This window comes from Panthera onca, chromosome D1, assembly GCF_046562875.1.
Source record: "Panthera onca isolate mPanOnc1 chromosome D1, mPanOnc1 haplotype 2, whole genome shotgun sequence".
Classification (NCBI taxonomy): domain Eukaryota; kingdom Metazoa; phylum Chordata; class Mammalia; order Carnivora; family Felidae; genus Panthera; species Panthera onca.
The window spans coordinates 4,928,319-4,951,699 of NC_138348.1; the positions used below are offsets into that span (position 1 = coordinate 4,928,319).

Sequence of the window (23,381 nt, forward strand, 5' to 3'; positions counted from 1 at the left end):
CACTTCACCTCTCTGAGCTGGTTTGCTCACAGCTGAGAATATACTGAAGTCCCTCCGCAGGCCCTGGCGCGGAGTTCGAGGGAGCCGTCTCTGACGATTCTGTCCACACGGGGCTAGCGTGTGGCCCCACAGGGAAACCACGCCGCTGCCGGGATTGCGAAGCCGGAAGTTCTGAGCAAGCAGAAGCCAAGCCTACAGCCAGGGCCAGGGGAACTTGGGGAGGAAAGGGGATGTGGCTGGAGATGAGACAAGGCCAACTCAGGTGCAGCGGGGTCTGTGTCACCTCCTCGTGACTGTTACCCACCACTCCCAGCAGGCCTCTCCCTGCCCCCAGGGAGGACAACGCCCTGGCCGGAGTTTCCACCGCCTGATGTACTTCTGCCTGAGGCTCTGGGAGGCTCCATATCCATAGGGTGGAGTCGTGGGAGGCCCTCGGGTGAGGGCAGGTCCAGCCCCGACCCTGTGGGCACCCAGGATTATGGGAATAGCAGACCCCAGGCCGAGCCTAGAGGCACTGCCCAGAAGACGGGTGTGCAGCAGGGCCGCTCTGGGCTGACAGCCACAGGGAGCCCCAAAGGGACCCAGAGAGTCCCACAGGGAGGCCGGGCCACCTCTGGTGGCCCCACTGAAGGACCTGTCTTGGGGAGGAGTCCACAGGCCGTGGCCGGGATTCAGGACAGAGGCGGTGCGGGAGGGCAGAGCTTTTTTATTGGGCCGCGGGGGGCGTCAGCGGTACAGGTAGTCGGCCTGGATGTTGGCGGCGATCTCGGCCTCCCACTTGTCCCCGTTGTTGAGCAGTTTCTCCTTGTTGTAGAGCAGCTCCTCGTGTGTCTCCGTGGAGAACTCAAAGTTGGGGCCCTGCGGGTGGGGGCGGGGCGGCCACGTGAGGCGGCTCCAAGGCGCCGCTGCCCCGGCCTCACCCAACCCCATGCCCACTCACCTCGACGATGGCGTCCACGGGGCAAGCCTCCTGGCAGAAGCCGCAGTAGATGCACTTGGTCATGTCGATGTCATAGCGCGTGGTCCGGCGGCTGCCGTCGGCCCGCGGCTCGGCCTCGATGGTGATGGCCTGGGAGAGGGGCACGGGGCACTCCTTACCCTTCGTTCCTGTCCCCTGTCTGCCCTGTCCTGGAGGGGTCGCTCTGGGGCCACGGAACAGGTCCTGCCACCCACTTTCAGCCTGATGTGCCTTCCCTGCCGCCCCTCCCAGGAGGCCCCCGTCACACAGCCTAGCATGTGCCCTGGCTGACATTTTTCTTGTTTGTTAACGGCCGCCATCTCCCGCCCGAGAACCTAAGTCCCACGAGGGGAGGACTTTTGCCTACTCCGTTCACTTCAGGGCCTGTAGCCCCGAGGGGGGTCCTCAGGACTAGCCCAATTGCTGTCGGTTGCACGCTGAACGGCTCTCCCATTTATGTCTGGTTATCCCCCTTTAAGGGATGAGAAAATTCAGGCTCAGAGAAGTTGAGGGGCTTCCCAAAGCCACACAGCAAGTGAGGCTCAAAGCCCAGACCCGAAGGCAGGTCTTTAACCCTCAGTTTCTGGGTACGGCTTTGTGCCAGCAGGGAAAAGGCCAACCTCCCACAGCCCGAAGGACCTTCAAAGGGTGTGACAAAGGCCTTCACGTGCCCCCCAGCAGTGTAATGCCCACATTCAGTGGGACCCTAGACTGGTAGCCTTGCTTCTTTGTACCTCAGTTTCCTTGTCTATAAAGACAGGGATGATCACCTCTGCATCCTAGATTGATGCAAAGATAAGTCATGAGCTGGACCAATGCCTGATCCGTGGACGCTGCTCACTGCCCGGTGAGTGTTAACCACCACTGCTGTTTGGGGGCTCTTCTCTGTGCGCCGGGGTGGCTGGATCAGAGACATCGAGGCCACCACGCGTGGCCTGGAGCAGCCTCAGCGGTGGGGGCGGGATCACTGTGTGGTGATGAGTGACCACGGTGCCCGCTGGGGCTCCAGCTGGGCACGCCCACGGGCCTTCCCAGGAGCCTCAGCTGGATGTTTCTGTTTCTACACTAACAGCCCCCGCCTCTGGGTGGTCCATGTGGGACCCTCCAACAGAACTCGGAGCCGGGGGCTCCAAGGAGCAGCAACCAGGGGCAGGGAGGGCCTCAGCTGCGGCACGCGTGTCCTCAGGGCTGGCCCTGTGACAGGCACACGTGCACAGCTCCTGAGACTGCTGCTGTGCTCGGGGCAAAAGCGGAGACCTTCAGGGGCCGCCCCGTGGCTCCCAAGCCCAGGTTTCACGCCCCTGACCAGATCCCCAGGCGCGGGACCCACGTGGGTCATGTCACGTGGGTCACGCGGCCCGCTCAGGGCCACAAGCCTGCCTCCGATGACTCACTAACGCTGAACCGGCCCGGCAACGGGACTCAGACAGGGAAAGGGGTTTTCCTGGGGACACAGCCAGCAGGGGGACCAGAGTTTGGGCCCCAGGCTGCCCAGCTTCCCCCTCTCCGCAGCAGGCTGCAGCCTCCTCCTCGAGGGGCAGGGGCCAGGGGCTCACCTGGGCGGGGCAGACGGCCTCACAAAGCTTGCAGGCGATACAGCGCTCTTCTCCGGACGGGTAGCGGCGCAGTGCATGCTCCCCCCGGAAGCGTGGGCTCAGCGGGCCCTTCTCGAACGGGTAGTTAATGGTGGCCGGTTCCCGGAACAGGTAGCTCAGGGTCATGCCCAGGCCTGTGGGCAGCATGGGCGTGGTGGTGGGTGGGGGCCCCTCCTCCCCAACAATCTGTGCCCACGCCCCGCCTGTGCGGCCCCTTCCCCCCAGGGCCCACCTCGGATGAGCTCAGTCCACAGCAGGGTCTGAGCCGCCCGGTCGGTCACCGACTTCATGTCCATCGAGGTCTCCCGCATGTTCACGAACTCTGCAGGGGAGGTGAGTGGAGGGGCCGTCGTGATAGGGCTTCTCATAGCCGCACATGCCCAAGTCCCCCACGAGCCCGACTCAAGGAGAAAAGGCCTGGTCATGGGGTGCCTGGGGGGGTGCTCAGCCGGTTAGGCATCTGACTTCGGCTCAGGTCATGGTCTTGCAGTTTGTGGGTTCGGACCCTGCGTCGGGCTCTGTGCTGACAGCTCGGAGCCCGGAGCCTGCTTCGGATTCTGTGTCTCCCCTCTCTCTCTGCCCACCCCCCGCCCCCGCCCCTCCGACTCTGTTTCTCTCCCTCAAAAAAAAAAAAAAAAAAACATTCAAAAAGAAATTAAAAAAAAAAAAGGCCTGGTCTTCCTTCCAGCTGGACCTCCCCCCAAGGGCCTGTTCGCTCACCAAAACTGCCCACCTCAGCAAGCTCGGAGAGGCCTGCCTCTGGCTCTGGCCAATCCTTGCCCACCTTTCCCTGTGTCTGGGCAGCCATCTGAGCCCAGGAGTTGAAGGGGGCTGGAAGGGGGCTGGAAGGGGCTTGGGTGGTGGGGTCCTGGTGAGGAGGATGCACACCCAAGGCTCACACCTGGCAGTCCCCTGCCCCAACACACACCCCCCCCCCCCACCTGTGCCACGCAGGGTAGCTCTGAGATGCCCGTGTGGCCACAGGGAAGGCTCCCCACCCCCTAACTGACAGACCCTGCCCCCATGAATCATACTCAAGCTTGATCGTCATGACAGAGCAGAAACGGAGGCTCAGAGAGGGGGGGCCTCTGGCAAAGCCAGGACTGGAACCCAGGCTTCCTCCCCTGCCTCTGGCAAGTCCCTGATCAGGAATGAGGCTCAAGGTGCCCCGGGACTCACTGTAGGTTGCTGCCACCGTGCTGCTGTGGAGGCTCCGGCCACTGGGGTGCCCTGGAAGGAGGGGGATGACGCTGTCAGCGGCGGCCTCACATCGGGAGGCTGGGCCCCCCTGCGCCCCAAGAAAGGCTCCCCTGGTCCTACCTGCACGTGCGGCCTGGGCCAGGGCCCGAAGCAGCGTAGCTGTCGTCAGGCAGTGCATCTGCGGGCGTGAAAACGGAGGGAGACACGGGTGGGTCCCAGACCTGTCCCCGCGGGAAGTCTGGCACTGCGGGAGCCCTGACCCCAATGTGTCACCTGGTCTCCTGTTCCCCCCATTCCTGTCAGAGGCACACAAGGCCTCCCTGTCCCCAGGTGTGGCACCTCTCAGCCCTCCAAACCTGACTCCGCGCAGCGAGGCTAAGATTTAGGGAGTATCTGTGGGCCCAAGTTCCATCTAGCTCACCTTCTAAGAAGCCTTTAAAACCCATCCCTCCTCTCTTCCCCGATCGGTGCTCCTGCCTCCCACCTCTCCCCTCCCCTGTTCATCCTCCCCAAAGCTGGCCCAAATAAGCTGGCCAGCAGCCACCAGCACCGACAGCCCACTGTGTCAGGCACTGGGCTAGGGGGTCACACACACTGTCATAGGTCCTTACAAGGGTCTCTCCTGAGAGACACAGAGAAGCTGAGGCTCAGCCATGTTAAGTGACTTGTCCAAAGTCACACAATGCGGGTTGAGGGGTGGAGAGAGTGGGACCAGTATGGAACTCCTGCACACCCACAGTCCACCCCCGTTGGAAACCCTTTTAAAGGCTAAAATAACCCTCGGGACCAAATTCTTTTCCCCAGCATCAAGGTCCTTCTGGACCGGTCTCCTAGCCTGCCAGGTGACCTTGGGCGGGGGAGGTCATCTGACATATTTTCTCATCTGTGGAATGGGGGCCACGAGAACGAAGGGAGGTGTACATGCCCAGAGCTTGGCATCTGGCCGAAGCTCGAAAGTGCCCTTCCCGTGATCTGTGACTTGTCTCGGGCCCATCTCTTAGGACCGCTGGCTCCAGCGCCAGGCACCTGGCCCAACATCTGCCCGACCTTCGCCCTGACCTCTGACCCCACAGACGCGGGCGGGGCATGCGCCTTGATGGTGCCGGGTCACGGGTCTGCTCGCGGCGCGCTGAAGGACACCCGGGCCGCGCGTCGTGAGCAGACCGAGATGAAGTCTGGCGCAGAGTCGACGGGGCCGACGAGGGCACCGCACTCACCCCCCGACGCCGCGCCGCCGAGGTCCGGCTTCTAACAGCTGACCCCTGAGCACCCACCTTGAAGCGCTGCCTCTCCTTCCCTTGCTGAGCGGCCTGTCCGCCGAGAGGCGGAGCCTACACTCTGAGACGCTGCCATTGGGCCGGCTGGTTTCACCTTTTCCGCGCTCATCTTTTACGGCGTACTCTGATTGGCCAATGGTGCTCCTGAAAGAGGCGGGATCCAGCAGCATCTTTCCTCTGATTGGCTAGGGGGGAGCAGGCACTTGAAGTTGCGTAGGGCGCCTCCATGTTGGGTTAGAGAGGCCAATAAGCGAGGAGTCCCCACCACCGCAGGCGGGACATCCGGGGCGTGGCTTAGGAAGTGGCTCCGGGTCGGACCCGGCGCCCCGTGCTGGAGGCCGGCAGCTCACCGCAGCGGGTTGTGTGTGATAACGGTGCTGAGAATTGCGGCCGGCAGTGATTCCGCGGGAGCCGTGCCTGCTCGGCGCTAAACCTTTACCCAGGAGCTCTGTATGGAGGATTATTCTCGCCTTAACAGCCGGGGAAATGAGGCACGGGCTGCAAAGTGCGGCCGCCTGAATCCCACCTGGATCTGTGTGACTCGGGATCCTTGTCCCTCAACAGCCACCAAACCTGTTTCCTCCCAGTGGATTGATTGGTAGAGGGCCCCCGGAGGTTGCGGGCACCGAGAAGGCCCTTGGGACCGCCTCTGTGTTTTGGGGAGAATTGGGAGGTGGTCATGGAAGGCTTCTTGAATGATGGGATGTCCAGGCTGTCCGCGAGGAGGAACAGGGCAGTCCAAGGGCAGGGCAGGCGTGCCCACGTGCGCGCAGAAGTCCTCTTGAAAAGGAGCACGCCGGGTGTGGGGGCACAGGGCCCTGGCGGAGCCCCCCAAGGACTCGTGTGGGTCCTGACTCGGCGGGCCACTGAAGGGACTCAGGCTGAGGGGTGGAACGGTCCAGCCTGGGAAGATCCTCGGGTGCCCTGAGGTCGGGCCCACGGAGAACGGGGAGGTGACAGATGGCCCCGGGCCTGGTGTTCCGTGTGTGGATTGGCAGGTTCTACAGCATGATACAACCCTCAGGACTTTTCTCAAAGATGGGACTTGGGAGGTGAGCAGGGATCCCCCAGGGTTTAGTTTGGTGGGTGAGCGGATGAGGGACCCGTTTCATGGCGTCAGGGCCCGGGAGGGTGAGCAGGACAGGGAAGAGGGTGAGTCCGATGTGGGATGTGGCGAGGGGAAGACACCCAGTCCCGGGGGATGAGACTGCTCAGAACTCCCAAGGGGCCTGAGGGGAGACAGACTGACCCCACGCAAAGGAGGAGACAGGATGCCGGGAGCTTGGGGTCAACAATTCATTTATTAAACTGCAAAATCGAATCCTCATGACGATCTCCAAAGGTGCCAAGACATCACCTCCACTGTGCAGATAGAAAAACAAACTCAGGGAGGGAGGGCAAAGATTTTTTACCCAGGGCCTGGGCCACTGCAGGTCTGCGGTGTGGCCTGGGCCAGACTCCAGGGCCCCTTCTGCACCCTTCACAGGAAGGGGGGTGACTCAGAGGCATCCCTGTCTGCCGGCCTCTCCCAGGACACAGGTGGCTACATCGGAGGTGGGAGAGGGCAGGTTACTGCCTTGTTTCCCATGCTCTCTCACCGTGGCCCGTCCTAGCTGGGGGGCGGCCAAGGGAGGAGGCTGAGGGCTGGAGGAGAAGGCCCCGGGAGGGAGGAGGGCAAGGCCGGTCCGGGCTGTGGTCTTTTCCTCCTTGTGTGTGGAGCCCAGGCCACATCTCCAGGAGCTGCAGGTGGCAGGGGCAGCAGACTCAGATGAGAGTTGGAGGGACACCCCAGTGCCCGAGGCGGGCTCAGAGCAAGGTGCAGCTGCAGCCACGGGCCTCCATGGCCATCAGCAGCACCCTCAGCTTGCGAGGTGAGTAGGGCGGGTAGCGGATGGAGTAGATCTTCTCCATCCCGGGGCAGCGCAGCAGGCAGGCGCGGTGGTGGGAGAAGGTGTCAAAGGAGAACTTGCCGTGGTAGCTGCCCATCCCGCTGGCACCTGTACAGGGGCATGGGAGACAGCAGTCAGCCCCTCCCTGGCCAGCCGAGGGGTGTCAGACAGACCTGGGCTCTGCCAGTCACGCACAGTATGACCTCACCTCCGAGCCTCAGTTTCCCCATGTGTAAAATGGGCCTAGCCCCGAGCCTGCAGCAGCTCACCAGAGGCTGTGGCAAGATAGGTAGACTGGTCAAAGGTGTGGATTCTGGAATGACTGCCCAGAGTCGATCCCTGCTCTGAATCAGTTCTGTCACCTTGGACTTTGCCTCGGTCTCCTTGCATGTGACATCGGGTGACCGGGGCACCCACCTCCTAGAGCTGTGGGGGTCGGGCGGGTGTTCAGGCCCGTGGACGAAGTAAGTCCTGGGGTGTGTTAGGAGTCTGAAGTATCCAGGTGGGGAGGCAGTCAAGGACCAGGCTTCGGCACCGCAAGTCCGGGAGACCCAGGATGGGTGGGGTGGGGGCAGTGAGGGAGGGCTTCCTGGCGGGAGTGAGGTCTGAGGGACGTACAGTTGACCAGATGAAGAGGCAGGGCTCGGTGTGGGCAAGAGGGGCCCAGGCTTGGGGACAACCCAGCCTTGGAGGTGGGTGGCCTGGGCAGGGCTCAGTGTGGCTGGGGCAGCAGGGAGAGGAGGTGGGAGCAGGACCCCGTTGCCAAGCCGGGAAGAGCTGGGCCTCCGGAAGCTGTGAGTCAGGGCCTTGCTCAATCCTGGGGGGAGTAACAGGATCAGATTCGCCCCCAGACAGACCGCCCCACTTCCCTGGGGAGGAGGGGCTGGGACTGGAGACGGGCGGGCTAGGTCGGGGCTCCAGGACGGGGTGGCGGGGGGAGGCCACGCAGCCACGGTGTTGGCCCTCGGCCCGCTGTGTGCTCCTGTGGCACCGGCCGCTCCCAGGGAGTTTCCACACCCGCCCGGACAGCTTGCCAGGCCCTGGGTCATTTGCCCAGGTGCCTAGTGTAGACAGGTGCCGGGGTCAGTGTCTGGCCCTCCCAGTCCACTGAGGAGGAGGTGGGCTCAGAAAGGGGATGTGGTTGCCCCAGGTCACACGGCCAGTGGGCTCGCTGGGACCAGCCCTAAGGTTTCCTGCCTCGGAGGCCAGAACTTTGCAGTGGGAATGGGGGCTGCCGGGGCCGGGGATCCCCGCTCACCCGGCTTCCCTCGGGCAGGGAACAGCCCCTGTCTCCTGGGGGAGGGGGTGACATACCGAGTGCTGGACTGAGGGGACACAGGAAGGGTTAAAGGGGCAGTTGATAGCCTCACCGTGGCATGAAGGGGACACACGAGGTTGCCCCGCGTGAGCTGGTAGGCAGATTCAGAGCCGTGCTGTTGGTGAGAAGGGCAGGGCCAGCCACCACAGTGGGGCTGAGAACCCTGGATTGTGTCTCCGTGGGCCCACCCACACGTGTACATGCAGGGACAAGTCTGGAAGGTTTCTTCAGGATGGAGATGTCGGGATGCCCCTCGGTCCGGCAACAGCTAGGGAAGGCGGGGCCGTGCCGGCTACCTACCCACTCCTCCAAAAGGCAGGCTGGCGAGGGTCAAGTGCATGAAGCCGTCGTTCCCACAGAAGCTCCCACTGCTGGTCTGGGCCAGCACTCGCTTGACCACCTGCAAGGGAAGCAGCGATGAGGCCCCGTGGCTGGGCAGCAAGAGGCCACCAGGAAGAGTCTGGCCACCGTGTGAGCTGCAGAGGGGTGTGGTCGAGTGGCAGCCGACACTGAGCCCCCAACTCGGGACGTGTTTCCTGAGCATCTGCTCCGTGTGGCCCCTGCTGGGGATCCAGGCTTAGAGCCGAGAGGGAGGCGGGAAGCCCAGCGGTCGTCTGGGGACACGGAGAGTTCAGGGTGAAACGCCAGGTCGTCAGGGAGGCGTCCCAGAGGAGGGATGAGCTGCACCTGTGGCATCTCAGGGGGAAAGGGGGCCCCCCAGGCAGAGGGAGGGACAGGTGCAGAGACCCAGGGACTGGCCCACGCGGTGTGCGGCACAGGGAGGACATTGACCCAGGGCGACACAGCCAGATTGGTATTTTAAAAACATTAACTTGGCCCTTGCGTGACTTCAGGAAGATCTTTTCTCTTTAACCTATAGGTGTATTTGAAGAACGAGAGGGAAAGAAGATTAGTAAACGCTAAATAGTCGTTGCCGAAAACTTGGCTGTATTTAGCTTCAACACGTGATCCTGAGCTAATGGCTTGTCTGGACGGTGGGTAGAGTGAACCCCCCCATCAGGGGCTCAGGAATCACGTGGAGGCCAGCAGCAATCGCGACAAAAGATGGGACAGGAGTGTCATGGTGCTTCTCGGGGAGTAGGGGCAAGTCACGGGGGCAGCCAAGCCTCATAGGTGTGATTCTCTGTCTCCCAGGCAGTGCCAGGCCTTCAGAAAAGCTTGAAAGTCACTCTGCCAGACAACCCCCTTCCGGAAAACCCGGATTGCATTTTCTAAAGTTCAGTCTTTTAATTTTATGTTTTACGTTATTTTATTTATTGAGAGTGAGCACGTGCGAGTGAGCCAGGGGCAGAGACAGAGAATCCCACGAGGTGCAGAGAGAGTTTGGAGCCCAGAGCGGGGCTTGAGCTCACCCGATGCGGGGCTCGAACTCACGAACCGTGAGATTATGACCTGAGCCGAAGTTGGATGCTTAACTGACTGAGCCACCCAGGCGCCCCACTAAAGTTAATCCCATCCAGGTAAAGCAAGGCTCCTTCGAGGAATGGCTGATTCTAGGGCTGGGCGAGGGAAATACAGGATGAGCCAAAGCACCTTGTAGACCCTGAAAGGAAGGAAATGGTCCGAAGACAGAAGGGTGACTCGATGAATGGAGGGCTGGATGTCTGAGGGACATAGCAGCTCCCACTGCCCAGGGCAGGACAGCTTGAGCAAGGAAACAAGCCAGGTGTTGCCTTGTAACCCAGAGGATAAAGCAGATACGAGCAAGTCCACGCTGATACAAAGAAGTGGTTCCAGAGCAAAACCTTTCTGACAGATTCCGGGTGATCTGTGCACAGATTCCCCTCCAGCAGGTGGAGCTGAACCACCCCCCTCCCGTGGAAGGGGGGGCTAGTGACCGTTCCCAAGGAGGAAGTTCTCTTGGTGGAGACCCCTGGCGGACAAGACCTCGGCCAAGTGGTGAAGGTTAACCTCACCCGCGACGTGTGGATCCTGCGGATCCCTGATAGGACGTCAGAGGCCAGCCCTTGCTTCCGGGGTAATTCTCTCATGGGCAATACCACAGACCGCTGAAAGTGGGGACGGTGTGCCGGAGACCTTGCCAGTAGCTCTCAAGCTGAGAGATGGTCACGGGCCAGAGGAGCCATGACAGCTGAATGCAACGTGGGACCCTAGCTTGGATCTTGAGGCTGGAAAGAAAGCTGGCAAAATCCGTATCAAATATGAAGTAGAGTTAACAGTAACTGACCAGCCTCAGCTACTTAGTTTGGACCAACACACGGGCCCTTAAGTAAGGACGACTGGTTGTGGGATATAGTGGGACTCCCGGGACTGGCTTTTATCTTCTGTAGATCTAAAATTACTCCAAAGTAAAAAGTTTACTGAAAAAAAATCCTGTCCAACCTACGAGGGATCTCGTGGGAGCTGGGCGAGAGGGGAAGGTGGGCCTCGAACTGAGGACGCCCACCCAGTGCCCTGGAGGCTCCCAGGCTGCCCACAGCGGGTGAGCCGGTCGGGGGGCGGGGGCTCATTGTCCTGCCTGTGTCGTCTGGTCCGTCACCCTCCACTGTCATTCCACCCCATGCCACGTGTGCCTTCGATGAGCCAGGTGCTGGAAGGGGACCCTTGTCCACCAGCCCAGATAATGAGGAAGACCGAGGTGGGGACTGATAGAGCAGGGACACAACCCCGGGGGGAGGTTCTGGGGGCTGCTCTCTAAAGGCCCAGGAGACGGTGGCTTAGATGGGAGGGAGAGGAGGTCTGACTGTCCCAGAGAAACAGGACCCCTCACCCTGCAGTCCCTTTGGTCCACTCCTGTCCTAGAGCCACCTCCCCTCTGCTGCAACCACCCCACCATCCGCTCCTGGCCTCTGTCTCTATCTCTGTCCGACCCCTACCCAGCCCCACCCGAGCCCCCACCTGTTTGCTGTTGGAGAAGGCGTACAGGGCCAAGGGCTTCTCCCGACGGTTGATGAAGTCGATGGCCTCGTCCAGGCTCCTCACGTTCACGATGGGCAGGATGGGTCCGAAGATCTCCTCCTGCATCACGGGTTCCGTCTCCTCCACGTCCACCAGCACCGTGGGGGCTGCGGGCACAGGGGGCGGCTCAGCCCTGGGGAGGGGGGCCTCGGGCAGGGCTCAGGGACCTTCTGGGGAAGACAGTGTCCCCACGGCCCCCAGGAAGGACCGTGAGGGGTTCTCCAGCCTGGCCGGGGCTGAGGCGGATGCCCGCGTCTCCCAACAGTCTTCCCAGAGCCAGGGTCCAGGCTGGACGCGGCCAGTGCAGCCGTGGGAGCCTTGGGGCCCAGACTCACAGCCCAGACTCATGGCCCAGGTGGGAGCCTTGGGGCCCAGACTCGCGGCTCAGACTCGCGGCCCAGGTGGGAGCCTCGCGGCCCAGACTCATGACCCAGGCAGGATCCGCATCATGGACGGGTCTTCCCACGGGGGTCGTGGCAGGACGGCAGGCTCACCGATGTAGCGCTCGCTCTCGTCGCTCTGGCCGCCAATGGCCACGCGGCCACAGCCCAGCAGGCCTCGGAGCCGCTGGAAGTGCTTGTCGCTGATGATGCGGCCCAGGTTCGGGGAGCTCCGGGGGTCCTCGCCGTAGAAGCGGGTGATGGCGCTCTGCAGGGCGGGCAGCAGCCGCTCCTGCGTGTCAGGGCTGCACAGGACGTAGTCGGGGGCCACGCAGGTCTGGCCGGTGTTGAAGTAGCGGAACCAGGCCAGGCGGTTGGCCACGGTCTGGGGGTCACAGTCGTCGTCCACGTAGCAGGGGTTCTTGCCCCCCAGCTCCAGCGTGACGGGCGTCAGGTGCTTGGCGGCGGCAGACATGACGATCCTGCCCACCCGAGGGCTCCCTGGTGGTGGAAAGAAACCAGAGTGGCCCTCAGTCACCTCGGCCAGGCGGGACGGCCTCAGCCTGGGGATCGGGACCCCTCGAGGAGGGCCCACTCCCCGGAGAGCTGCACCAGGACCCTGCTCACGTCCTCCGCCAGACCAGCCCGAACAACGCAGGGTCTCCGTGGAGTCTGTGCAGGGCTCTGCACGGGGCAGCCAGCCAGGCCCCTGCTCCCTCTCCCGAGCTGCCCGGTCAGCAATCCAGGCGCCCCTTGCCCTGCTTCTGGTCCCAGGCTCACCCTGCCAGTGCCTCTTGCTTCCACGCCGCCCTGCACCCCTCCCCACCTCCCCAGGCTCCTCCAGCACTGACTCTGACTGCTCTGGCCCGAGACCAGACTCCAGCTCCAGGGGCCGGCGCCCGGGTCTCCCTCTCTGACCAACATGGCCGTCCTGCCCCCCTCACCACCCACCCTTCCCTCCGCTCCTGACTCTTGGCCGAAGTGGCCACCTGCTTGTCCCCTCCTCTCTCCTCTGGCTTGACCTGCAGGGCCTCACAGTCCCCTCCACCCACCTCCCCCCCCACCCCCCCATTCCTCCTTCAGGTCCTCCTGTCTTTCAAAACCATCTCCTTGTCTGGGAGGCCTTCCTGTGAGGTCCTCCCTGTCTGTTGAACCCCGACGAGCTTCCTGTCACGGGCCCTTCCAAGAGATGCTGTTCCTCTCTCTGTCCCCTGTGCCCTCGTTATGACGTGACAGAGTCTGGACAGGGCACGCTCTCTCAGAATGCAGTGAGCAAGTGAACAACACATTCCCCAGGCCATGTGCCGTGACAAAGGCTCCCATGAGTTCATGTGTCCTGGAGACAGACCTGTGACCATCGTCAGATAAGGAAAGGCCCGGAGAAGCCGGGAGGTTGTGGCAGAGTATATCCGGGTCAGTCTGCCGGCCCCTGCACAAGCTGCCCAGGTTCCTGGCCGCAGTCACGGGGGCCCAAGGCCCAAAACCCGCCGAGCCGCGGCTGGGATGCTAGAAGGTGGACCGCCTCCTCCCGGCTGTCTTCTCCCCCTCACTAGGAATCTGTAGGACCATCTGAGGACCCTGCCCCCTGCTTCTATAGTCACCCTCCCTGACTGCCAAGGCAGGGGGCCTCTGGGCCCTGTCCTGGGCTTGTGGCAGGGTCTGGGGGCGGGGGGAGGGCAAAAAGGCAGAGACAGCGCTCTCCCTGCTCTGATGTGGACAAAGGGTGCAAGGCAGGAGGCCAGTGAGCAAGATTCCCTCTCTTCCAGAACCTTGGCCAGGTGAGACTGCCACCTACCTGCCTCCTCGGCTCTTTCACTCAGAGAAACTCCCTCCTGGCCGCTTGAAGCCAGGTGGTGCCTGGGCCTCGTGGACACATGCCAGGGAGATGACAAGTGACCTCTGAGAACAATTCAGAGGGCCTGGAAGGAAAATCCAGCCTTCCCCGATCCTGGCCCCAGGGGGTGACCCAGGCTGGGGGCCTCATTTCTTTGTCACCTTGGCCTCCAATCCCTCACCTGTCCGGCCCTCCACAAGGCCTCTGGGTTGGTGGGGTCACACGTACAAGGTCCTGAGGCCAGTGGGTGGTACAGAAGGTCGTGGGGGCACAATGAGAGCTCAGCAGGGACAGATGCTGTCCTCTGTGACATTGTGACCAGTGAAGGGGCCTGCGCCAGGGGATAGGACCCAGCCCTCCAACGGTCCCGGGGGGTCAGCCTCACCCGTGAAGAAGATGTAGTCGAACTTGTGCTCCAGCAACTGCCCCATCTCCTGGGGCCCGCCCAGCACCACGGCAAAGCAGCTCTGTAGGACAGGATGGCAGAGGGATCCCTCTGGGACCCCAGCCCGGAGAACCCAGAGGCTGGCCTGCCTGCGTGGGGCCGCCCCCCTTTGCCTGGCCTGACCCCCCAGTTGCCAGGGCTCTAGGTGGACCTGGTGGGACCAAGGTGGGAGCAGGGAGCTGCCCGGGGACACTGGGCACCTGCCAGTCGCAGCCCCACAGGCGCGTGGTTAAGAGCCTGGCTGGGGTTTGGGGGAGCGGAGGCTGGGGCGTGGCAAGCAGGGGTGACCAGATGACAGATGGGAGTCCCCAGGGGACAGGCCCCTCAGAGCACAGCTGTGATCCCCACCCCTCTGCTTCACCCAGAGGGAAAGAGGCTGAGGGGTGGTGACCCGGCCATGGCCACGCAACCCAGGGGAGGCAGGATTGAGGGTGGAACTCGGGTCCTGCCCGAGGGGGCCTGCCTGGCCCTGTTCAGCCCAAGGGTAGCTGCTCGGTCCCCTCCCTGCCCGGCTCACCTGGTCCAGGTATCGGGGCAGCACCTCAGCCAGGACCTTCTCGGTGCTCCTGCTGAACTCCGATGGCTTCAGCACCACGCAGTTCCCTGCAGGCCAGGGCAGGGCAGGGGGAGCGCTGGGAGAGGGGTGGCCCCTCCCGTCCCGCCTCACTCTCCTTTCAGTTGAAGAACCTGGCTTGGAGAGGTGACCGAGGGGCCCAAGGCCCCACAGCCCGGGCATGGTGGGCCAGGTGGGAAGCAGGTTTTCTTAGCCAATTATTGCCGGCTCCCTGCTCACTGGCTCTGTGGGCCACCGTGAGGCCCGAGGGCGGGGACGGCGGCAGCGGGAAGGTGGAAACTGCTCTCACCTGCGGCAAGGGCGCCCACCAGGGGCACGAGGGTCAGGTTCACAGGGTAGTTCCAGGGGGCGATGACAAGCACCAGGCCGAAGGGCTCCTTCCGGATGAAGGCCGAGTCCAGCTGCGTGGCCTGGGCCCCCGCCAGCATGGTGGTGAGTGACAAGGCGTAGAGACCCCCCAGCCGCTCTGTGCCGCCCTCCACCTGGCTGCCTGCCCGCCCTGACCCCCAGGCTGGCTCACCAGATTCTTGGGCACTTTCTCATCCTTCATCCAGGCCCTCAGATTCCTGAGGGCCAAGTTGATCTCACTCTGGGTGATGCTGATCTCAGACACTTCCGACTCGAAGGCTGACTGCGGGGGAGAGGCCAGGCGACCAGCGTTGGCAGGTGGCCAGAGCCCTGTGGCGGGCACAGCCTCCTCCAAGCAAGCCCTCCTATTTGCTCGTTCATTCATCCACTCAGTGGGTGGTGAATGCTTACAGTGCTCAGGGGCCCCTCCTGTGCCAGGAGCGCAGCCGTGACCGAATGCACGGACAGCCTGATGACTCGGACAGAGCCGATGTTGTAGAGGAACAGCCAACATGTTAGGGAGAACACTGATGTGACAAGAGCAAGGGAAGGTGAAACACGGTAAGAGGGAGAGACTGCTGGAGCATAGGTGTGTGTGTGGGGGGGCGCTGTGCACGAGCGTGCGTGTGCGAGTGCATAAGTGTGTGTGCTTGTGTGCGCGTGTATGTGTGTTTGCTTTGCTTTATACCAGATAGTCAGCGCTGGCCTCGGAGATGCGGGGACATTTGAGCAGCAAAGATAGGGAGGAAGGGAGCCCAAGGATACCTGGAGGCAGAATCTTCCAGGCAAAGGGCACAGCATGTGCAAAGGCCCTGAGGCGGGTGTAGGCTGGCTATGTTCCTGCTAAACAAAGAGCAGAGTGGGTGAGGTGATGGGCCCAGGCAACGGGGGCGAGGACTGTCGAGCAGAGCAGGGACAAGATCTAATTCAACTGTCGGTGTGGTCGTGCTGTGGCCTGCCGTGTGGCTATCAGTCTGCAGGGGAACACCGGGGACAGATGTCCCTGGGTAATTGTGGATAGTTCCCACAGCCCAGGGGACAGGGCAGGAGTGAGAGAGAGGCAAAAATCAATAGGGGGATTGTTATCCTGATTTCTGCCTGTGGGCATGTCTGTTCCACTCCTGCCGCGGAGAAGAGACCCAGCCGAGGGCTACAGGAGCTGGAGGCCCAGGCCTGGGATACAGAGTCAGGCTGTCCTGATGCCCGAGACTCGGCTGTTACAGTGCAAGCTCTCCCCCGCTAGAATCGAGAGGGGCGAGCCTGAGGTGTGCCAGGACAGTCCAGAGAGTGAGCTGAAGCCTGTCCAGGGTCACTCAACGAGCCAGGGGCAAGGCCAGGGCCAGAGCTGAGCCTTGAGGAAGAGGGAGCCGGGACCTTGGGGAAAAGAACCACATACACCAGCACTTCTAGGAGCTGAGCCTGGTTCAGGCATGCCTTCCGCTAAGCCTGTGTCCAAAGCTCACGTTCCTGCCAGCAAGGTTGCCCTTGACCTGAGTGAGGTTTGGACCAGTTTATGAGCAGTCTGGACCCAGCTGAACTTTGGAAGAGGAGGCTCTTTTCATCCAGGGCTGTGTGCCCTGAGGCAAGACCGTGCCCTCTCTGAGCCTCCTGTGGGGATGACTGGGGGTGACTGTCCCTACCTGGAAGGACTGTTGGGGGTGAAATGAGAGAATTCGTTCAGGGAAGGCAGGGCAGATGCTTCTGCCAGAAGGGTCAGGGACAGGATTGATTTTCTGTGCTCCTGGAGCCTTGAGGAGTTGGAATGAGAGGCAGTAGGTAAAATCTGAGCCCAAGGGAGAAAAGGGACCAGATAGACAGGTCAGGTCTCACAGAGGCGGCCAGGCCAGGCCAGGCCAGGCCAGCAGGTGGGCGGTGGCTAAGGCTCACTGGGGGTGGGAGATGTAAGCCCCTCCATCCTGGACCAGGCCCAGGGAGTGGGACACTTCCCACAGAAGGCAAAGCTGGGCCCCTCAGGCAAGGGCACACCAGGAGGGGTGTGATCTGGCACGCTGGTTTCACCGAGAGACGGATGATTCCAGAAATGGCCGACAAGGAAGCCTGGGCCTCACCTGGCTACAGTCACAGAGCATCCTGGTTAATGGCAGGTTGGGGACACTGAGAAACGGAACAGGCATCGCCAGGCCACACCCTCAACATGAGTCCTTGTGGCCACACTTTGCTGTCCCCAAAGGACGGGGGTGCCCTTGTCCATGACCCCGGGTGCCGTGAGGCACTATTCTCCATGTCTCTGCTCAAGCGCCATCGTCTTGGGGGAACTGTCCCTGACCTCCTGACCTCCACATATAAGACAGCACCCTGATCCTGGTCCTCTCCCGCCCCCTTCGCCCCGGGAGGGTCTCTCCATCCAACAGGCTATACAATTATCTATTTATTGTTCTGTGCCTCCCTCTAGCAGGCCAGCTCCCTGGGCACAGGGACTTTGTTTTTTACCCTGTTGTACCCCCAGAGCCTAGAACGGTGTACCTGGCACGTAATAGGTCCTCAGTAAATAGTTGTGGAGTGGGTGAAGAAATGAGCAGATGGCCCTGCAGAAGAGGCCCTCCAGGCACAGGGAAGGGGGTGGGGCTTGATGGGCTTTTAGTTTCCGTTCCTGGGGGCCTAGAGGATGCCACTGTCCCCTCCCATTTATCCTGGCCTCCCCAGCCCTGCCCCCCCAGCCCCGCCCCCCTTCCCATCCTTGCCCCCCAGCCCCGCCCCCGTTCCCATACTTGCCCCCCATCCCTGCTCCCCCTTCCCATCTTTGCCCCCCATCCCTGCTCCCCCAGCCCTGCCCCCCCTTCCCATCCTTGCCCCCCAGCCCCGCCCCCCTTCCCATCCTTGCCCCCCAGCCCCGCCCCCCTTCCCATCCTTGCCCCCCGTCCCTGCTCCCCCGGCCCTGCCCCCCCTTCCCATCCTTGACCCCCGTCCCTGCTCCCCCGGCCCCGCCCCCCCTTCCCATCCTTGCCCCTCCCCTGCTCCCCCGGCCCTGCCCCCCCTTCCCATCCTTGCCCCTCCATCCCTGCTCCCCCCAGTCCTGCCCCCTCACCCCTGCCCCGCCCCCCCTCACCTTGTGCAGGTCCTGCGCCAGCGCCTCGTGCAGGAGCTGCTTGTGTTCCTGCAGGAAGCGGCCCAGGCCCCTGAGCTGCGCCGCCCGGAACTCGGCCGGCCGCGTCCGCCCTGCGCTGAAGGCCTCCCGCAGCCGCCTCAGCGTGTCCGCGAAGGGGTCCATCCTGCAGGGAGGGGGCGGCGTGGGCCGGGGCTCCCCCACCCTCACGGCCAGTCCCCCCGCCCCCGGCCCTGGCCGCAGCCACCAGGGCTCAGGACACTCCCGCAGGGACACACGTGTAGCCCCAGAGGGCCCGGGCTGCCCCCGCGCGCACACGCACACCACGCGGGGCACACTCACATGTACACGCGTACAGTCACGCACCCCAACAGGCTCACAGTCCCCTCCCTTTGGCCAGGGGGCAGGAGAGCCCCGGACCTTGAGGTGCAGGACGGGGCGTGGGCTCGGGAACAGCCACCCCACTGCCGCTAAGGGTAGGCAGGCAGCCAGGGGACCCCGCTTTCTCCTGCCCCCAGGCCACGACCCGCCCTACCCTGGTGCCCCTCGGGGAGATGGGACAGCCCTCGTCCCTGCCAGGCCTGCACAGAGTAACCAGGAGGAGTTTGGTAAGTAGAGGGACGGTCCACCAACAGCCACCGTGGCCATCCCTGTGGGACGGTCCAGACACAGAATACACTGTCCCCTCCGGCTCCTAGCCTGGGGAGGCCAGGCTGGCTGGTGGTGGCTCAGGGGGCTGAGTGACCTGGGCAGTGGCCACTTCTGTGCCCCGTCCCCGGTGCCAGGGATGGAAGAGCAGAGAACAGTGGGGCGCAAGGGCTGAGGGGCAGTGACGCTGCCCTGAGTGACAGCCACAGTCCCCCGGGCCCCCGCCTGTTTACTCGGAGCTCATCGGAGGAACACGGTGACGCACTCACTTCTTGCCCTGGTGCCAAGGACCCGTGGGGACCCTTTCCGCCTGCCCGCTCTGACTCGCTTCCCTTCAGGTCTCAGCTTGGCTAATGCCTCCTCTAGGCAGCCTGCCCTGATTATTCCTTCACACAAGGAGTGGGTTTCACCCTCTCTGCCCCCCCGCCCCTCTCTGCCTGCCTCCCTGAGTTTGGTCCCAGTGCCCCAATCTCCTCATCTGTTAGGGGGTCACGGGAGCGCCCGCCAGCTGACACGGTGCTTCTCAAGGATGAGACCGTGCTGTCCAGTTCTGAGCCCAGGGCTGGACATCCATGCACCCAAGGCTGCCAGCTACGGTTAAGGGGCTACCCCACGGCCCTCGGTTTTCTGGAATGCTCCATAGTCCTGAGAGCCGAGCCTGCTCCAGCCAATTGGATGGCCCAGCCCATAGGGTGTTCTGTGCTGAGAGCCTGGCTGGAGCCCTAGGCATGATGGGGGCCAGACTGACCCCACAGGCCTCCTGCTCTGATTGAGATTAACTGAGCAGTTGCCTGGGGCACAAGGCAGGCCCCATGGCCCCCAGAGAGGGTGACAGTGTAGCAGAAAGGGGACATTCTCAGAGCCCCTCTCGGTCTCGGCCTTGCCCCCCAGACCCCGCCCTCCATCTTGGCCTGTGCCAAGACCCAGGAGCCGAGAGCCCTGCCTGCCATCCGGGCTTGTCCCCTGGCCGAGACTCATACTGGCCTTGTGACCCCGGGCAGCTAACTCATCTCTCTGCCTCAATTTCCTTGTCTGTAAAGTGGGGACGATAATGGCACTTGCCACCGTCCTGATGGCTAAATGGCATAAAGCCATGTAGACGCTCAAGAAAGGCCAGCAGTGGTTATGGTTACCACGTACCTATCAAACATTTCTTTCTCTCCACCCTCCGCCACTCCCTTCTCTGTCTCGCTCACACCTTCGGACCCCCGCTGACGGATGTCGAGGGCAAAGCACAGCACCCCCCCCCCCCCCCCCGCCCTGCCGTGCCTTTTCATAACAGCGTGTGAAGAACCCACAAAAATGTAAGGCAAGTAACTAGAATGGCACAGGTCTGGGCAAGTGAGGGGCAGGGAGCTCCGTGGGGGTGCAGCTCTGGATGGAACATTCCAGCAGCCTCTCTTGGCAACACTGAGGTCAACTTACCTGATAGTGTCCCCGGCAGGTTGGTCACTCTGGACTGAGGGACCGAGGGGTGCCTGTTGGGGGATGGGAAGCTGGGCACAACCCAGGCGTGCAAAGGAGCCCAGGCCACCTTCTGCCTGGGATCTGCGGGACCCTGGGCCTGTGAGCTCACAAAGGACACCCAGATGAGGGGGTTCGTGTATCGGGCTGGGCTGGAGTCCTTGAGCCCACCCCCGTGCCCCGCCCCTCACCCCCGGGGTACATCTGACGCTGTGGAGGCTCGTAAGGACGCTGAATCACATTTCCTGTGCCTGTGTGACTCATCTGACCACCATGACAGCCTGCTGAGGGCAATGTCCTCTCCCACAATGAGAGGGATACCTGGGCCCAGAGACCGTAAGGAGGTGGCTGAGACCGCTCAGCTTCTTTACATTGAAAACTGGAATCCAGGGGCGCCTGGGTGGCTCAGTCAGTTAAGCGGCCGACTTCGGCTCAGGTCATGATCTCATGGTCCGTGAGTTTGAGCCCCGCGTCGGGCTCTGTGCTGACCGCTCAGAGCCTGGATCCTGTTTCGGATTCTGTGTCTCCCTCTCTCTCTGCCCCTCCCCTGTTCATGCTCTGTCTTTCTCTGTCTCAAAAATAAATAAACGTTAAAAAAAAAAAAAAAAGAAAACTGGAATCCAGAGGAATCCAGAGGAATCCAGAGGAACACAGGGCTGCCACCATCCACCCTTCATCCCCTGCGTGGCCGGGTGGGGAGCGGGGTAGCCCGACCCCTGGGGAGAGGGGACACCTCGGGGGCTGGCCTGAACTACAGATGCAGGGCCCGGCAGGCGGGCTGTGTGGCTGGGCTCGGGAGGGGCCTTCGAGGGGGAGCAGGCGTGCTGTTTGCTCCCGTTCCCTGCCTCCTTGCTGTTCCTGCCGGCCCCCACCCTGCTTCCCCCTCTGGTCCCCTCGGGCTCGGTGCTGAGGGCCCCACTTTCAACTACCCACTCGGCCGCATCTGTTCCTGACCTGATGCTTCTGGGTGAGGGTGGCAGGGGGTGGGGTGGTGGGAGTTGCTACATCAGTTGATGATGGCACCAATAAGTGGATGGCCTGGAGGCCGGGGGAGGACACGCCGCGACCCCTCAAGGCCGTGGGCCCGGGGCTCCCCTAACCATCATGATAAGCAGGCCCTGACTGCAGCGTGCCAGCCTGGGTGCCCGGGGTGGTGCAGTGTGGCTGTTAGCATGGTGACCCTGAAGGCAGCTGAGGCCCAGAGAGGTCGCGTGGGGTTAAGGAGGGGTGAATAAGGTGGGCACTCGGGTCTGCTGGCTCCAGAGCATCACTGGGAATCTACTGCCCTGCCCCCACCCGCTGCATCGTGGCCAGTCCTGCTGACGAACAATCCTCGGTGCAGACCCTACTCTCCTCCCACCCCAGCCTCTGCCCGCTCTGTCAATCTTTCTGCCTCAGTTTCCTCGGCGCTCCCAGAGGCCTCCTAAGGGCATCCTTTTGGTATAACGTGTCAGGGCCCGATGACCCGGGGTCGGGATCCTGGCAGTCCTGTTTGTTGGCTAGGAGTCCTCGGGCGGGTGGCTCGGCTTTTCTGTGGCTCACCTTCCCCATCTGTGAAATGGGGATGGTTCCTGTAGCTGCCCCATGGTTGGGAGAGTTCGGGGGTGCAGTGTTCCGTGCAGGGCCGAGCCCTGTGAGTGCTCGGTGACTATGGCCCTGCAGGATCATTATTCAGACAGACTGTTAAGGACACCTGTGCCAGCTTCAGGGAGGAGACCCCGGGGGAGGAGCCCGAGGAGACCTCGGCCCAGTGTGGGCACCAGGGAGGCAAGAGCCACGTAGGGGCAGGGATATGGAACTGGCCACGGTGACAGAGATAAAAATGGTGGTCTGAGGGCCTGGGGGACCCCGATCAGGCTGCCGGAGTCAGACGTCACAGGGCCGGCCTTGGTGACCCCATAGGTCCTAATAGCCCAGATCTCCCCTTGTAGCCTGAGCTGGATTTTCATAGGCTCTCCAGAAGCTCTGGCAGAGTCCCCTCCCTATAGTGGGGACCAAAGGAACTGGGGACCAACCCTTGGCCTGTGGGCTGAGCCAACCCCAGCCCCACCCTACAGAGAGGTCGGGCTACCCGTTCCCCAGCAATGTCCCTCTGAGAATCAGTCCCTCCTCGAGGCCGGGTGGGTCTGGCTGGTCCCACCTTCCTGGACTCTGGCAGAGCCCGTTCCCAAGGATGAGACGTCCCAGAACCACTGGGTACCCCTGCCCCAGCACCGGGCACGCACAGCAGTGCTCAGGAAATACGTGTAGCCAGGTGGATGCTTGATGCCCCCACCCCTTCCCCAATTCACCGCCCCCCCCCCACCCCATCCAAGGATGGGATTCCCTCCTGGGGCAGCCAGGACCGGAGCTGGGGCCCTCGGACCCATAAAAGATGCACAGTAACACCAGCAAGAGGAAGACGGTGGTCCAGCTCCCACAAAATGAGGGTGCCTGCTGACCACCAGCCTCAGGAACCCCAGAGCCTCTCCTCGGCCCCTCCCTTTCCCGCTCTCATTCTTAGATCGGGACAGAGGGAAGTTCCTCCCTCCTTCCCCTTTCTCCCCAGGCAGGCAGGAAGACAAAGCCAGCCTGTGACATGTGGCCGTGAGTGGCCAGGCCTGCCCAGGCAGCCAGCAACCTGGAGTCCCCGAGCGAGCCCACGAGCCGGGGCCCTGGCCCCGACTGCCGGCTGCTCCAACCCCACCTCCCTGGGACATCGTACCTGAGGCCCTGCCAAGCTGCCCTTCCTCCTGGCCGTCCCTGCTCTGCCTTGCTGCCCTGTCGTTTATGAGTCACGAGCCCTTATGAAATGTCCGAGGCTGGGCCAGCCCCTGGGGCGGGGCCGCCCTGGCCTCCTGCCTGACTTTGGCTCTGGGCCAGCTGGAAGCTGCAGCCTGAGATTTCACCACCTCCTCTCTCAGGGGCCTCTGGATCCTCTCCTGGACCACAGAGAAGGGCCCAAAGTCAGGCAGGGCCCAAAGACGGCCAGCATGAGGCCAGGGCCACACCGCAATTCTTTAGGGAGCTCTGATCGGAGGGGTCCAGCCCCAGGTCTGGTGACCAGGGACCCAGGCCCAGGAGGAGGAAGAGGAGGAGAGCCCAGGGCAGTGACCCTGGGACTTATGGTGTGGGGTGGGGGTCCAGTGGTCCGGAATCTCAGGGAAAGCCCTGCCCCCACACCACCCCCCAGCCCCTGCGAGCATCAGTTTTTCCATATGCAAAACGAAGACATCAGCGTCAAAGATGGCTGGAGTCCAGAAAGACGATCGCAGGGCTCACGCCCGCCGACCCCGCCATTCCCTAGCTCTCCCCATCTTGTCGTGTCTGTCAACACCACCTCGTCCAGCACCGCCTCACGGAATATGTCACCCTGCAACCTGACATTTTACGGCGAGAAAACACGGCCCTCGAGAGGGGACAGGACTTGACCACCCAGGGCAAGAATGTCAGGGCCGGGACCCACAC

General features: G+C 62.7%; 2 protein-coding genes across 10 annotated transcripts; both read right to left on the reverse strand.

The window, feature by feature from the left end:
* Nucleotides 1-689: 689 nt before the first annotated feature.
* On the reverse strand, nt 690-5,107 carry NDUFS8 (NADH:ubiquinone oxidoreductase core subunit S8). Of its 3 annotated transcripts, none has more exons than XM_060607459.3 (7): nt 5,028-5,107; nt 3,874-3,931; nt 3,733-3,783; nt 2,786-2,875; nt 2,515-2,687; nt 941-1,069; nt 690-858 (listed from the first exon to the last, which is right to left on the reverse strand). In XM_060607459.3, exons 2-7 carry the CDS (start codon nt 3,929-3,931, stop codon nt 727-729), a joined length of 633 nt encoding a protein of 210 aa, XP_060463442.1. In that variant the 5' UTR covers nt 5,028-5,107; the 3' UTR covers nt 690-726. The 3 variants fall into 3 exon arrangements, with proteins under 3 accessions (XP_060463442.1, XP_060463443.1, XP_060463441.1); XM_060607460.2 differs by having other exon boundaries at nt 4,971-5,063; XM_060607458.3 differs by lacking the exon at nt 5,028-5,107 and adding an exon at nt 4,679-4,812.
* Nucleotides 5,108-6,312: 1,205 nt separating this feature from the next.
* On the reverse strand, nt 6,313-19,948 carry ALDH3B1 (aldehyde dehydrogenase 3 family member B1). Of its 7 annotated transcripts, none has more exons than XM_078433764.1 (11): nt 19,896-19,948; nt 17,826-17,988; nt 14,931-15,041; nt 14,700-14,820; nt 14,354-14,439; nt 13,777-13,858; nt 11,672-12,058; nt 11,118-11,284; nt 8,538-8,637; nt 7,128-7,194; nt 6,917-7,027 (listed from the first exon to the last, which is right to left on the reverse strand). In XM_078433764.1, exons 2-10 carry the CDS (start codon nt 17,985-17,987, stop codon nt 7,163-7,165), a joined length of 1,248 nt encoding a protein of 415 aa, XP_078289890.1. In that variant the 5' UTR covers nt 17,988; nt 19,896-19,948; the 3' UTR covers nt 6,917-7,027; nt 7,128-7,162. The 7 variants fall into 7 exon arrangements, 5 of the variants coding, with proteins under 5 accessions (XP_078289894.1, XP_060463424.1, XP_078289890.1 ...); XR_014135280.1 differs by lacking the exon at nt 7,128-7,194 and adding an exon at nt 8,290-8,352 and having other exon boundaries at nt 6,949-7,027; XM_078433768.2 differs by lacking the exon at nt 7,128-7,194 and having other exon boundaries at nt 6,313-7,027.
* Between the last annotated feature and the right edge of the window lie 3,433 nt (nt 19,949-23,381).